Raw genomic sequence first — 14,374 nt, 5'->3', positions numbered from 1 at the left:
AAACAAATCTGCAAATTCTTGCATAAACAAAACAATAAATAAATAAATATGAAAATAAATAAATGTGTCTAAAAAAATCTAATTACTGCAAATAAATATTTAAATAATTAATAATGAGGGTAGGTGAATTAAATAAATTACACAAATGTTGGGGGAATAAGAAAATGTTAAACTGAAAGTATTTTACTTTTCCTCAGGTCAACATGGAGGGTGTCTGTTAATCATCAGAAGCCAGTCAAAAAAAATGGAATGCAAATTTTTCTATCAAATTGTCTTTTATGGCATAAAGACCACCTTCTGATGATTGATAGACTTTCTTTCATTAACATGTTGAGCTGAGGAGAAGTAAATACGCAACTACATCCAAAATTAATTGTTTTTGTTATATATTTATACAGCAATTTGTGGAATTTTACATTTATTTATTTGCATATTTATTTATTTATTTATGCAGGAATTTATTTACTCATTTATTTATATATTTGTATATTTATTTATTTTTGTAGGTTTCGTCCTCCATAGGCTTTTAAACTTATTTAAAATAAAACATTATTTATCAATATGTAGATCTTTTTAGCTATAGAAATTAAAAAACGTAAAAACAGGAAATACGTTGGGACCATTGTTTTTGTTTACATCCCTGAAAATGATCTATACAAACATTTTTAATGCAAAAATGTTAAAGGAGGAGCATATATTAACTGTTTTAATTACTTTTCTATATTTTAGACTTAAAAATTACTTTTATATACATTCAAATCTCTTTCTCTAGCACCATGAAGAGGGGTTTGCTTTTTGCCAATTGTGTGGGAAATTTACATAATAATAAAATAAAGTTTATAATAAAACCAGACTCTTTTAAAGAGCGATCCTTAACCTAATAACCCAAAATCACATGTTTATAAGATAAGGAAAATGTTTTTAAAATATTATGAGTAGTAAAAGCTTCAAAATCAATCCAAAAATGTTGAGTATATTGGCAAGACCAAAATAAATGTGAAATAAATGTGCTTTCATAAAACATTCTAACTCAATATCAATTTTACATTTTTGTAGAAAGAATTTTGTGTAGTAAACTCTATGAATTGATTTAAACAATCTTTATTTATGTTTCATTTATTGACTGATTGTTTAATCATGTTTATTATATATTTTTGTTGCATGTCTATTTGTTTTAGTTTAAACTTATTTTTTTTTTGTATTTGTTTGTTTGTTTTAAGTTTAGCTGGACTGTGTATTTTAGTTTTTATGTTTTGTTGTTGTTTATTTAAATTTTGTTGTAGTTTTTAGATATTTTATGATATTTTTGCTTTTATTTATTACCTTGAAGTATATTTCATTAAATCAATCAGCAACAGTTTTACTTTATACGTTTGATGGTTTTACTTTTTTAATGTTTCAAAAAATATATTTTAGTTTTGTTTATTTGTCCAATATTTTTTCAATCGCACTACTTAATAGTTATTCTGCCTAATACAGTATGTTCTAATGTAATGCTTTTCAACACAAACTGCATAATTTGCTTAATATTGCAAAGCTCAAAAACCAGGCCAGTAACCAGCCTGGGAAAAGGGGTGGTTCTTTTTTAATAAAGGGACTAAGTTGAAAAGAAAATGAATGAATGAATGATTGAATGAATGAATGAATAAAAAAAATACAAATTGCATCATATTACATGATTAAAAAAAATGAATGTGTTAAGATTTTTAAATTTAAAACCAGTCTATCATTTAGGCAAATATCTTTTATAAAAATAGAATTGTTTGCATTGGCCAAAACTGAATAACTGAAGTCACATAATCAATGGGTTATTTTCACAATCTATGATGGCAGAGCAGTCAAAAAAGGACAAATGAGCTCTCATGTACGGGACAAATTCTAAACTTTTGTTAGTGAAAAGTGAGTCTTTCTAACCACCTGAAGTCCCGTGGCTACGAGCCTGAAAATTAATTCTTTGACGTTCCTTTATTTATTTTGTATTCCTGTCACATATTTCCCAGTGTGCATTGCGCTGGAAGCTCAAAGATGGCGCTACGCGTTTATCTGGTCAGCCGAGCTCTCTTTCATCACCTGTAAGAAAAAAACTATGACCGTAGAAAAAGCGATATAATAACACAGAAGACACTCCAGCAACATCGGACTATCCCGTCAAGTCAAGCGCGATGCCTTCTCCTAAAGCTCGGAGCGGCTCGGGGCGCAGCGGCAGTGTTCCGTGTCCCGGTGGAAACGGGCGCTACGAGTTCATTTCTCTGAACAGGACCCCTCCTTCTCCTGTGCCGCCGCAGCTGCTGCAAAGACAGGGCTCGGACCCCACCACTGCCCGACTCCGCGCCTCAGAGAGCCCCGTCCGCCGCCGAGGCTCTGGTTCCTCCAACTCGTCAACCGGCGGCGGGGGGCAGCAGTTACCTGAGGAGGACTGCATGCGGCTCAACCCGTCGTTCTTCGGCATCGCGCTCAGCTCCCTATTGGCCATCGACCTGTGGCTGTCGAAGCGGCTGGGAGTATGCGCCTGCGAGGACTCGTCCTGGGGCAGCGTGCGGCCGCTCATGAAGCTCATCGAGGTGTCCGGTCACGGCATTCCGTGGCTGGCAGGAGCTGCTTACTGCCTGTACAAGAGCGACAGTCCCGCCGGACAGGAGGTCATGCTCAACCTGCTCATGGGTAAAGCGCACTTATTGCTCAGTGTTCTGACAGTTTTTAATCGTGTAAATCAATCAGAATATTTATTTATTATTTTCATTTATAATAACTCAGTTAATTTTGAGAGTTTAATATTATTAATGTCAGCTTTTTATTGTTGTTTAGACCAAAAATGTGTTCAATGTATAATTTACGTAGAAAAATTTTAATGTTTGAATAAATTAGTTTAATCAAATATATTTAAATCTATAATAATCTTAACCATTTCAATGTGTTTAATCTTTTCTGCATCTTTTAAATACAAAAAGCCCCCAATGAACATATGAGAATATATTCAATATATTTACATTTATTATATAAGTAAATTATGGGAAAATTTTATATTTCAAATGTCAGATTTTTTTTATTATTATTTGGCCAAAAATAAAATGTGCATAAATATGATGTTTAATTTATGTCAAACTTGGTGTTATTTATATTAATTAAGGGTTTTTCATTGTTTGAATAAATTAGTTTAAGCAAATTTGCTTTAATCTGAAATCTTTAATTAAAAGTTTGAACATTTCCTATCTTTTCAATCAAATCATCTTTTGAATGCAAAAAATCCCCAAATAGATGTACAAGATTGGCCGTAATATGTTATTTTTTTGTAATCAAGTGTTTTAGTTTGTTTGGATAAATTAGTTTAATGGAATGTATTTAATTTCAAGTATTTAGTCATTTTTAAGTCTGTGTTTACTAAAGTTATATTTTATATTTTCATAAATATTACAAATTTTTTGATCTTTTGATTTTTAATCAATTGTTTTAATTAGCTTTTTATTAATCTAAAGTAATAATAAATATAATAATATTAATAGTAAAATAATTACTTAGTTATTTTATTTAAATAAAAAGGGTATTTTTATTAGGTTTATTAAGCAATATTTTAATCAATTTACTAATTTATTTTTAATGAATGTTTTACACAGTTTGCTTAAGTCATTTATTTTAGTTGAAGCAATATATAGATTTATTTTAATCAGTTTGGTTTTCATTTAATTTATTCAATATATTTATTTTGGTCACTTTTATTTGATTATTAATAGTTTTTTTTTGTTTTTGTTTTTTCATTTTTATTACATATTTTACATAATTGTTTTACTTTTTACACTGCTTTTCTCTGAACTTTACATAAATTAACTTCTTTTAATGAGTTACTTTTGTCTTTCTTGGAACTTCCAGAGTTTTTATTTTGCCAATCATAACCCATTTCATCTCATCCCACCTTTTCCTTATTAGACATCCCGATCTTTTTCTTTTGGACCTCTCTTTCCCTCAGGCGCTTTCAGTGCCAGGTTTACCTGCAGGTGAGGCAGGTTTCCATTCATTCTGGCTTTCTTTTGTTGATGTGGCTTATCAGCAGCACATTTAAAATGCATCCGCTTTGTTCTTGTAGAGATTAAGATATATTTAGCATAATGCATCTCGCCATTGTTTACAGAGGAAAACTGACAATAAATCACTTACTGATCCTACTCACAGCAGGAGCAATGCTTATCAACTTGATAATTTAACACTAGAAATACAGAGGAGGTAATTTTGACCCTTTTTACATCGTCTTTAATAACTTTGTGTAAGTAATGTTAATTAAAATAAAACCCACATATCTATAATACACAGACTTTTCCCAATAGTTCAATATTTTTTTTTAAAATGACTGAGCACAAAAAGCCTAGTATCTCATGCACAATTATAGGCTCTAATACTAAAAAGATTGTATTTTTAGGGTAATGGCTTCATAAATATATAACAACAGTGGTTCAAAGCTTAATTCTGATATCCCGATAGAAGCTTTAAATGTAAATATGACTTGAAAATATGGTGTCTTGTATGAAAACAGCCAGAACGACATGCAGCCATTCAACTAGTTATAGAATTCTGGTATTTCAAGTGTTTTTTTCCCCCCGATAAGGATCATTAAACAGTTTAGTTTGATGTGTTTTTGTGCTGATGCCTTGGCTGGTTCAGACCTGTCATAAAAAACTATGTCATCACATTCAATAGCCCCTTTCACACAGTGATACCGGTAAATATGAGATTCCGGCAACGTGAATGCGTCTGACTGTTCTAATTGGCTAAAGCAGGTGTCTCACGTCAGCACGTTCTAGATGTGGACGCGCTCTAACAAACACCGGCAATCTTCCTTGTGCATTCACACAGCGCAGCATTCCGGCAAATTCCCGGTAATGTTACAACTTCTCTTTCCGGAAAATAGCCAGAACGAATTTACTGGTATTTTCAAAAAGGGCCTGTTCACACATACAACCTTTCCGGAAAATTGCCCGTAATTTTCCGGAAAGGGGCTACTGAGTCAAATGTTTTGTTCAAACGGCTGATTCATTTACAAAGATAGCTTTCCTGTCCAAAGTGTTTTATTTACTTCACAAGTTAAAGGGCTAGTTTGCCCCACAAAATAATTGACTCACCCTGAAGTGGTTTCAAATCTTTGTTTCTTTCTTTCTTCTGTTCAACACAAAATAAGTTTTTATGAAAAAAATGTTTGAAACCTGTAATCATTGAAATAGGGCGGCACGCTTCTGGCAAAAATGTGAATCACGATTTATTTTGCTTAAAATCAAGATCACGATTCTTTCTCACGATTCTGTAAATGTAAAATAAAGGTTAATATGATTAGCCTATTATTATTGTTAATTCTCAAACATATGGTAAAACGGCAATAATAATATTAGGCCTATGTGCAGGTCTACTGTTTCTTAAAATGCTAAATTTAGTATTATGGTGGACTTGAGCAGACTTGGCCTGTTTGTTAATTCACAGTAAAATGATGACATCAGAATATAACTATTCATAATTCTGAAGTTGATTTATTAGGTTTAAGGCATGTGCTTGTCATCTGTCATTGACAACATTAATAGACCATTATGTATAGGCTAGGGTTGTTATACTGACACAGTAAACATTTGTTTTCATGCACAACACTTTGTGTTCGCTATGAAAGATGAAGCAAATATCAAATCATATCAAATGCTTGTTGTAATCATGACTCTAAAATGCGATCACATCAAATGCTTGTCATAATCATAACTCTAAAATGTGATATGATCATTGAAGGATGTGTGCACAGGTTTCACTTTCACTGCCGAGTGCAGCTCATCTGTTGTCACTGTGAGAAAAAACGCATACATGCAAATCAAACCTCCCGCACGGCCCTCAAATGATCGCTTTGTGCAACAAACTGAAAGTTATTTACAACTTTATTACCTGTTATTTACAACATATGCAGGTTGTGTTCACTAAAGTAGGCGTCATTTGCGTGCACGCTCGCCTTCTCAGCAGTAAACAAACAGTGCGCCAGCTCACGTGTGATTTCGGGATCGTGAATACATCATTGAACACAACACATAAGGACAGAAATGACATTTTGGGAGAATTATACCTCATGAAAACAGTTTGTGCGACTTTTAACGCCATTTGAAGGTGTCAATGTTGCTGTGAAGACTTTTCTGTTCTCCTGACCTTGAAAATTTAATTGGCTGATTCTTAGAAAAGCTGAATTAGGCTGCTGTGTTGAGTAAAATCGAGATCGTGATCTTTTTTTGATTAATCATGCAGCCCTAATTGACATTTAGGTAAAACAAATACAAAGTAAGTCATTAGGTACAGCCAGTGCTTAATTTTTTTTTCAATTTTGGACTCCCGGAACAGATCGGGGTAACGAATCCGGCATGTTACAGGAGGATGGAGATTTTGTCATGCATGAAAGTGGAAAGCAGGGGTTATTGGTGCTGTGGATGGCGGCGGGGTCTCGTGGATAAAAGTGAGCAGAGTGTGGGTGTCACAGACAGAAGTGAACAGTGTTGTGGAGTCGCGGAAGATAGTGAAAGTGAACAGCGGATGGGGGAGGAGAGCGTTAAGGAGGGTGCCGGATCAGTTTTCAGAGGTTCTGGATCTAGCGTGTTCCAGCACAAATTAAGCCCTGGTTAGAGCATTTTTCAAAATATCTCCTAATAGAAGAAAGACTCTTCAACAGGTTTATAACAAGTGAAGGGTGAAAAATCATTTTGGAATATAATTATTACTCTCAGGATCAGATCAGGTTTTAAATACCGTAAAGAACCCCATCCCTAGATGCATACACTTGAATATCTCAGCTCATTTTAAGTATAAACTTATGTTTGTGGAGTAGATTTTCTCCCTTTTTGTGTCCAGTTTGTGAGGTGGAGTGATCTGTAGTGATGTTACTATTACTGAGATGCATGACAAAAACCAGTTTAGTGATTCTGATCATTCACCTGATTGGGACAACATGGCAAATGCTGATTCAATTAATTTTTGTGGTTGATAGTGTCCTCTTCCTGTGGTTTTCAGCCATAAAAACCAGTTCTGCAAGTTGTGGTCAGTGATTTTTCATGAAAGTTTATCCTGTGAGGTTGTCAAGAACTGAAAAGTTTGAATTAGTTCCTGCGTACCAGGGTTACAAAATTCCTGAAAGTGGAATAAATGGAAACTTTATATTGGGAATCAACAGGAAAAAAACTGGGAATTTACAAAAAAAGGAAATTAGCCTATGATGGAATCAGCTTCTATGAGCTTGGGAATGATCGTTTTGCAAGTGTTTTAAAAATTTGTAAGTTTTTTTTTTAAGTATTTTAAAAGATTGTAACTTTGACAAATCAATAACGATTTATTATATGGAATTGATATATGGATTAAATATATGGAATTCGCCCACGCTCTACATTATGCAAAGTTAATATAACTTAATATTAATGAAATTGAGTTATACAAATATTAGCTACAGTATATGAACCAAAATTGTTCTTTATACCAGACTGTAAACACCTTTTTTTCCTGCTGTAAAGTTGGCTGTTTTAACAGTGGACTTAATAGAAATTTGCTCTATTATGGAGCCAGGAGTAGCAGAATTTTAATTAATTTATTTGATTCATGGGGGAGAGCGGGAGGTTGCCACTTGGTTAAAGTAAGACTTCAAAATGGTGACTACAATAATAGCATTATGTTGAATTTATTACTTATCATTAAGCACTTCACTTTTTTTTTTTTTTTTAGAAATAAACTTACTCAAACAATTGAATTTTAACATTTTTTATTCAATTTAACCAATCTCCAGCTCTAGCAGAAGCACTTTTAGCTTAGCTTAGCATATCATAAATCATTCGATCAGATTAGACCATTAGCATCACTCTCAGAGGTTTATGAAAGACGTGACAATTTTCCCATTTAAAGCTCGACTCTTCTGTTGTCGCATCTGTAGATTTACTTATGTAAAAAGAGGTACCTAATAAACCTGTTGTGTACCACCGTGACAGCTTGTGTATTTCTGAGAGTGAAGACTACCTGAAGATATATCAAGTTTACAATTTAGTCAAGCGTGATTAATCTGTTGTAGAGCTATAAAACTCTAGTGTGGATTTACAAAAAGCGATTGTGCTGAGGCGGTAATTACTATAAGTCCCCTGCATAGTGATAAAGCAAATATACTGCTTCATTGACTGCTTGTGTTTGGCACTTAACTAACCAACCAAGCAAGTAAGTGAGTGTTATTGAGTGCTGTGTGTTATTTAGAGAAAGCTGTGCTGCAGCTGACCAATATTTAGAGCTGGCTGCTGGGATGGTCATTCAACGCTATCTCACTGCAATTCATAACTTCTGATTAGTGGCTAATTCATATAAATTTGTACGATCTCATTTGTAAAATTTTGATTGATTTGCTTATGCAGTTATCCAGAGTTTGGTGATACGCCTCCTTTTTAAAATTGTACATTTTCGTACAAATGAACTGGACTGAACTACGAATGTGTACAAATTAGCTACTAAACTGACAAAACATACAATGTTTCCTGGTGAGATCAGGCTGGGTCATTGCTGCAATGGATTTGCAAGTTCTTAGTATTTTTTGTATTCGTATTATTGTTTTTAAAAAGTGTTAAAGACACAATATGGTTTAGCATAGCATGATCATCAAAACGCAGAGATTGATTCAGTTATTTATGTAATCAGTTGCACAGCACTGGCACAATATCAAAGCAGCCCATGACAACATATTTTAGAGTGCACCTAGACCCAAACTGCAAACAAATCTCTGCAAGTTCTGAGTGACGTACAAACTAAAAAAAAAAAAAAAAACAAGTATAAAACATACACTCTAAAAATAACTTTTGCTGTTTGTTCAAATCACTTATTTAAATTAAGCTGGAACAACACAATTCTTTGTGTTTTTAGGGGACAACTTAATTGTTTTGAGTTTAATCCTCTCAAATTTGTAAAAACTTATAAGTTAACTTAATTTCTTTGTGTTGCTCCAACACAAATCAGTTATGTGGAAACCAACAGTTTTACAGTGTAAAATAAAATGCTATAAATAATGTAATTTTAATTCCATTATTGTTGTTGCTGATGTCAGTATATCCAGATCTCACGAGATTTTACATTTTGTCAGTTTAGTGCCTAATTCAGTCATATGAAAATGTATGATTAAAAAAAAAAAAAAAAAAAAAAAAGAGGTGTGGCATCCAACCCAGCCCTTAAACCCAACTGTCATTGTGTGATGAGCAAATCATACTAAATTGTCTGAATGAGATCATACGAATTCATATTAATTAGCCACTAAATCAAAAAGTTGCGAAATGCCGTAAGATAGCATTGGTATAGTAATTATTTTATTCCAACTGTAATTTAATATTTTAAATAAAGACAAAGAGTAAGGAACTTGTGTTTTAAGTCCAATATTATTATTTTTATTATTATTATTATTATTGTGTGGTGTAGTGTGGTCTTGTTGTTATACTGTGTATATACAAATTTCTGTCTGGATGGATAATAACTTTTTTTAAATAATTATTCATTCATTTTCTTTTTGGCTAAGTCCGTTTAATAATCAGGGGTCGCCACAGCGAAATTAACCGCCAACTTATCCAGCATATGCTTTCACGCAGCAGATGCTCCTCCAGCCACAACCCATCACTGGGAAACCCATACACACTCATTTACACACATACATACACTACGGACAATTTAGCCTACCCAATTCACCTGTACCACGTCTTTGGACTTGTGGGGGAAACCGGAGTATGCAGAGGAAACTCGCACAAACGCAGGGAGAACATGCAAACTCCACATAGAAATGCCAACTGACCCAGCCGAGGCTCGAACCAGCGACTTTCTTGCTGTGAAGTGACAGCACTACCTACTGCGCCACTGCGTCACCTGTTTTTTAAATACAAGTTGAAATAAATGTTTCTTTTGCCTTTTTAATGAAATAATGCACATTTTCATGGCCTGAAAAAATATTTATAACTAAATACTTTATATATGAAATAAAAATAATACCTTATTAACTTTTAATTAATGTTTACAATGCAAATCCAGTTAGATCCACTTAATTAGTAAACAAAGCAAGCAACTTAAATGATATATCTACTAAAAGACAGAAAATATGACCTTACAAACTGTATTGTATATATATATCATGGACATTATTATATTTGTAAATGTTTTGCTGAAATTAATTTAAACTAAATATTTAATTATTATTTATTATTTTTATTGAATTGTGTGTTAATGAATGAACTCAATGAATAGCAAAAAAATCTGCAGATTTCTGTGCACACAGACTCCGTGTGAGCCTAGTTATAGGGTTTGTGAATGAATGGATATATTTGAAAATTTATTTAAAAAAATATTCAAACAAATTTCTAATTATTAAATGTATTAAATGGTAATAATTTTTTGGATAGGGCAAGTAAAGATCTTTTCTAACTGGGGTATTAAAAAAATTCTTAGCATTTAGCCCTGTATACGTTACAAATGTCATTCATAATGGTCTTAAAATGTCTTAAATGTAACTCTGTAAAACCTGCAGAAACCTTGAAATAAGGGTTGTGTTTGTTCCCAATTTAAATATAAATGAATGACTAATCTGTGACGTTTTTCAACCACGTTCACCAGCTCTGCACATTTTCCATGTCTCCTTAACCAAACACATTTGATTCAGATCATCAGCTCATTAGCAAAGTCTAAAAGACCTGTAATGAGGGGAACAGACAAAGGAGACATCCAAAACATGCAGTGTTGTTGATCCTCCAGGAACGTGTTGAGAAACACCGATCTATGGTTTACAGCTTGAAAAAACTAGTCAGCTGATGGAAATATTAATTTGCAGTCTACAGTTTCCTTGCATCTTTTCTAATTTTTTTTTTCTTTCCAGCCTTAGTTCTGGATGTTGTCCTGGTGGGCGTATTGAAGGCTGTAGTGCGGCGTCGACGTCCAGCTCATAACCGCATGGACATGTTTGCCACATTCTCCGTGGACAGCTATTCCTTCCCATCAGGCCACGCCACACGCGCTGCCATGTGTGCCCGCTTTCTTTTGAACCATCTGGTGCTGGCGGCCCCGCTCCGCGTCCTTGTCCTGCTCTGGGCCACCATTGTCGGCTTCTCTAGGGTTCTGCTCGGACGCCATAATGTGACGGATGTTGCGTTTGGGTTCTTCATGGGCTACTGGCAGTATAATCTGGTAGAGATGCTCTGGTTGTCTCCGGTCATGCTGCAGAGCGCGATTGGACAGCTTCACTGAGAAGCTTAGACTAAGGGAAGAAATGGTTATTTGGAGGATCTAGACTTATTCTGTTGCTGCCACTGTGCTGGTTAGAAATCTTTAAAGGGACGGTTCACCCAAAAATGCTATTTCTGTCATCATTTACTCTCAATTCGCATGTTCCTAACCTGTTTGAGAATGTTGAGTAAAAAACAGCCATTGACTTCCATAGTGTTTTCGTTTTTTTTTTCAACATTCTTTAGAATATCTTGTTTCGTGGGAATTCGTTAAAGTTTAGAGTAAATTGTGAAGGAATTGTGTTTATTTTTGGGTGAACTATTGTTTTAATGTCTTTCAAGTTGCATTTATGTGGGTTTTGTGTGTCTTCTAACTTGAATGTAAAATATTAATCTCACAGATCACTTACCAGGGTTTAGGTTCATATTACGTCACATTGAAAAGATGATCAAGTTTGTTGGAGCAGTAAAGGCATGGGTCACCCCAAAATGAAAATTCTGTCATTTACTAACTAACTGTTGTGTTCATCTTTGGAACACAAATTAATATATTCAGAATAAAATCAGAAATTGATGTTCTTTTACAGGGCTCTAGGCTAACTTTTTGCATTGGGTCGGTGCAAATAGCCTAGTGATTAAGTGTGCAACATTTAGCATTTTTTGGCCTGTTTCCACTGAGTGGTACAATATGGTACGGGTCATCTTTATCAGGCTTGCGTTTCCACTGCCTAAAGCATGGGTGTCCAAACTCGTTCCTGGAGAGTTTAGCTCCAACTTCCTTCAACACACCTGCCAGGAAGTTTCTAGTAAATCTAATAAGATATATATATATATATAATAAGCTTGATTAGCTGGCTCTGGTGTGTTTGATTAGGGTTGGAGCTAAACTCTCCAGGACACCGGCCCCCCAAGACCGAGTGTGAACACCCCTGGACTAAAGGGTACCTTTTTGGTCGGTGTAGTATACGACAGAAAGTTTCAGTCAACATCATTCTCGCTCGCAGAAATGTCAAAGTAAAGCTGTCTGGTGTGCGACCTGCTTTGCAGCCTCCGATATGTTACCATTTACAAAAAAACTGCACACAGCATGCATTTAGTCTTTATTTGAAGACTAAACAAAGTAAGTCCTCATCATATAAAGGGATCGCATCTCTTTTGAAGACTTAAAGGAAACAGTTGATTCATAAATGGTAATATTGGACAAAAATCTCTCCAGAAATATACCTTTTGGGTTTGGACTGATACAACTATGAATAAATAATGACAGAATTTTCATTGTGTGGTAAAGTGTAATCGAGTTGCCAAAGTTTTAGCGAAATTATGCCTGTTTCCGTTGCTGAGAAATTATTTTGAGGAACATGAAGATGAGCAAAATCGGTGTATGAAGGGTTTTTGCTTTGTAACTTGGAGAACTGTTGAAGGCCTATTGGCTCAAAAGTAGACCGAGAAAGTCATGCTTTTATAATTAGTCTGTTTTGTCCACTTCACATACTTTTTTAAGAGTCCTCTTTAAAAATAAAGGTTCTTTATTGTGTCAATGCATCCACGAAGCACATTAAGCATCTATAGAGCCGTTGTATTACACGGAAAGTTCTTTAAAGTCAAAAACGTTTTTTAGATCAGTGTTTCTCAACCATGTTCCAGGAGGACCACCAACACTGCATGTTTTGGATGTCTCCTTTTTCTGTCCTATCCTTCAAGGTTTTTCAGTCTATGCTATTAAACTTATGGTCTGAATTTTGTTCAGGCGACATAGATTATGTGCAGAGCTGGTGGTCCCCCTGGAACGTGGCTGAGAAACACTGCTTTAAATCATTACAATGTTCCTTTTCTTCATTAAAATTGATTTGATGAAGCAATTCATCAGTTTGATTTTGTTTGAAGTAGACCAAGGCCTTAAAGGGATAGTTCACCCATAAGTGTAAATTGAGTTACTATTTACTCACCCATGTTTTCAAACCTGTGGAACACAAAATAAGGGGGAAAATTTCGTGGAAGTCAATGATTTGGAGTTTTCAGCTTTCTTCCAAATATCTTCTATTGTTTTTAACAGAAGAAAGAAACTCAAAAGGTTTAAAACAAGTAAATGTTATAATTTTTGGGTGAACTGTCCCTTTAAGAGATAGTTTAAAGCAGTCTTTATGAATACGCTGCCACCTATCTCTGCTCTTTTATGGAGAAGACAACCTCTGGCTTCAGACTTTGAACTTAACCATTGTAGAGATGCATATTCATATCTTAAACAATAGAGGTTTTTGCCTCCGTTTTAATCGAAACCCTGCCAGAGCTGTAATTAAAATTAAAAGCTTACCATGAATGAATATTTAATTAAGCGTGGGAGAGGATTTGAAGCGTCGGGGTGAATTTCAGCACATCTCTGATACCTTCAGGCTATGCGCCGTCCTTGATAGATGTTCACAAAGGAATAGTGCTGTTATCTCAGAGGGTTTGCTCATTACACTGATATCTTAAAGTCGTCTTTGTTTGTGGATAAAAGCTTGTTTCTGTGTTTGTGTATCGTGTGCTAGCCCATGCAACATTTTATTGCACTTTGCGATGCTATTTTTTGGAGAAGTAAACATTTTGCTTTGGTCTTTGCAAAATTTGCTGGGTTTTTAATTGGGTTAAAGCCACAACTGTGATTCTAGAGCCATAAATGATATGCTGCAAACTGTTGCCATATATCCCAGAAGAATCTGACATAACGGCCGCTCTGTATACTGTTAATGAAGGGTAAATTGCACCATAATGGCCATAATTTTGATTTTAGTCTAGCTGAATCATCATTCAGAATGAAGCATCTGGATTATAAAAGAGTGCATGGTTGTGTGGGGCTGAACTGTAACTGTGGCACTTTAAAACACCATTTTAATGAAGGATTGTGTATTTATGTACCATGGTTTTAACTTGTGTATGGGTGGAAGATTAAAAGGAGTTTTTAAGGATCAAACAATGGAAGTCTAATACACGTTTAAGTTTTTTCATGCTATATTTTTAGCATGATTTGCAAAAGACACCCACTTAAATGTCAGTAAGTGTAACAAAACAATCATAAAGCATATTTTTATGGCATCTGCTATCTCTTACACTTATAAAAAAAATTCAAGCATGATTACATTTATTCATTAAAATTATTTGTAACATTTGACACTGTTAAT

At 34.4% G+C, this 14,374-nt stretch overlaps 1 protein-coding gene across 3 annotated transcripts; it reads left to right on the top strand.

The window, feature by feature from the left end:
- The first annotated feature begins 1,994 nt into the window (after nt 1-1,994).
- Nucleotides 1,995-14,166, top strand: plpp6 (phospholipid phosphatase 6). 3 transcript variants are annotated; one of them, NM_001328339.1, is given in 3 exon segments: nt 1,995-2,661; nt 3,922-3,989; nt 10,871-11,840. In NM_001328339.1, coding segments are annotated over 3 exon segments (594 nt in total). In that variant the 5' UTR covers nt 1,995-2,503; the 3' UTR covers nt 11,239-11,840.
- The last annotated feature ends 208 nt before the right edge of the window (nt 14,167-14,374 follow it).

This window comes from Danio rerio, chromosome 20 (genome assembly GCF_049306965.1).
Source record: "Danio rerio strain Tuebingen ecotype United States chromosome 20, GRCz12tu, whole genome shotgun sequence".
NCBI classification, from domain to species: domain Eukaryota; kingdom Metazoa; phylum Chordata; class Actinopteri; order Cypriniformes; family Danionidae; genus Danio; species Danio rerio.
Note: the sequence above shows the minus strand (reverse complement) of the source record. Positions and strands in the feature narration are given on the sequence as shown.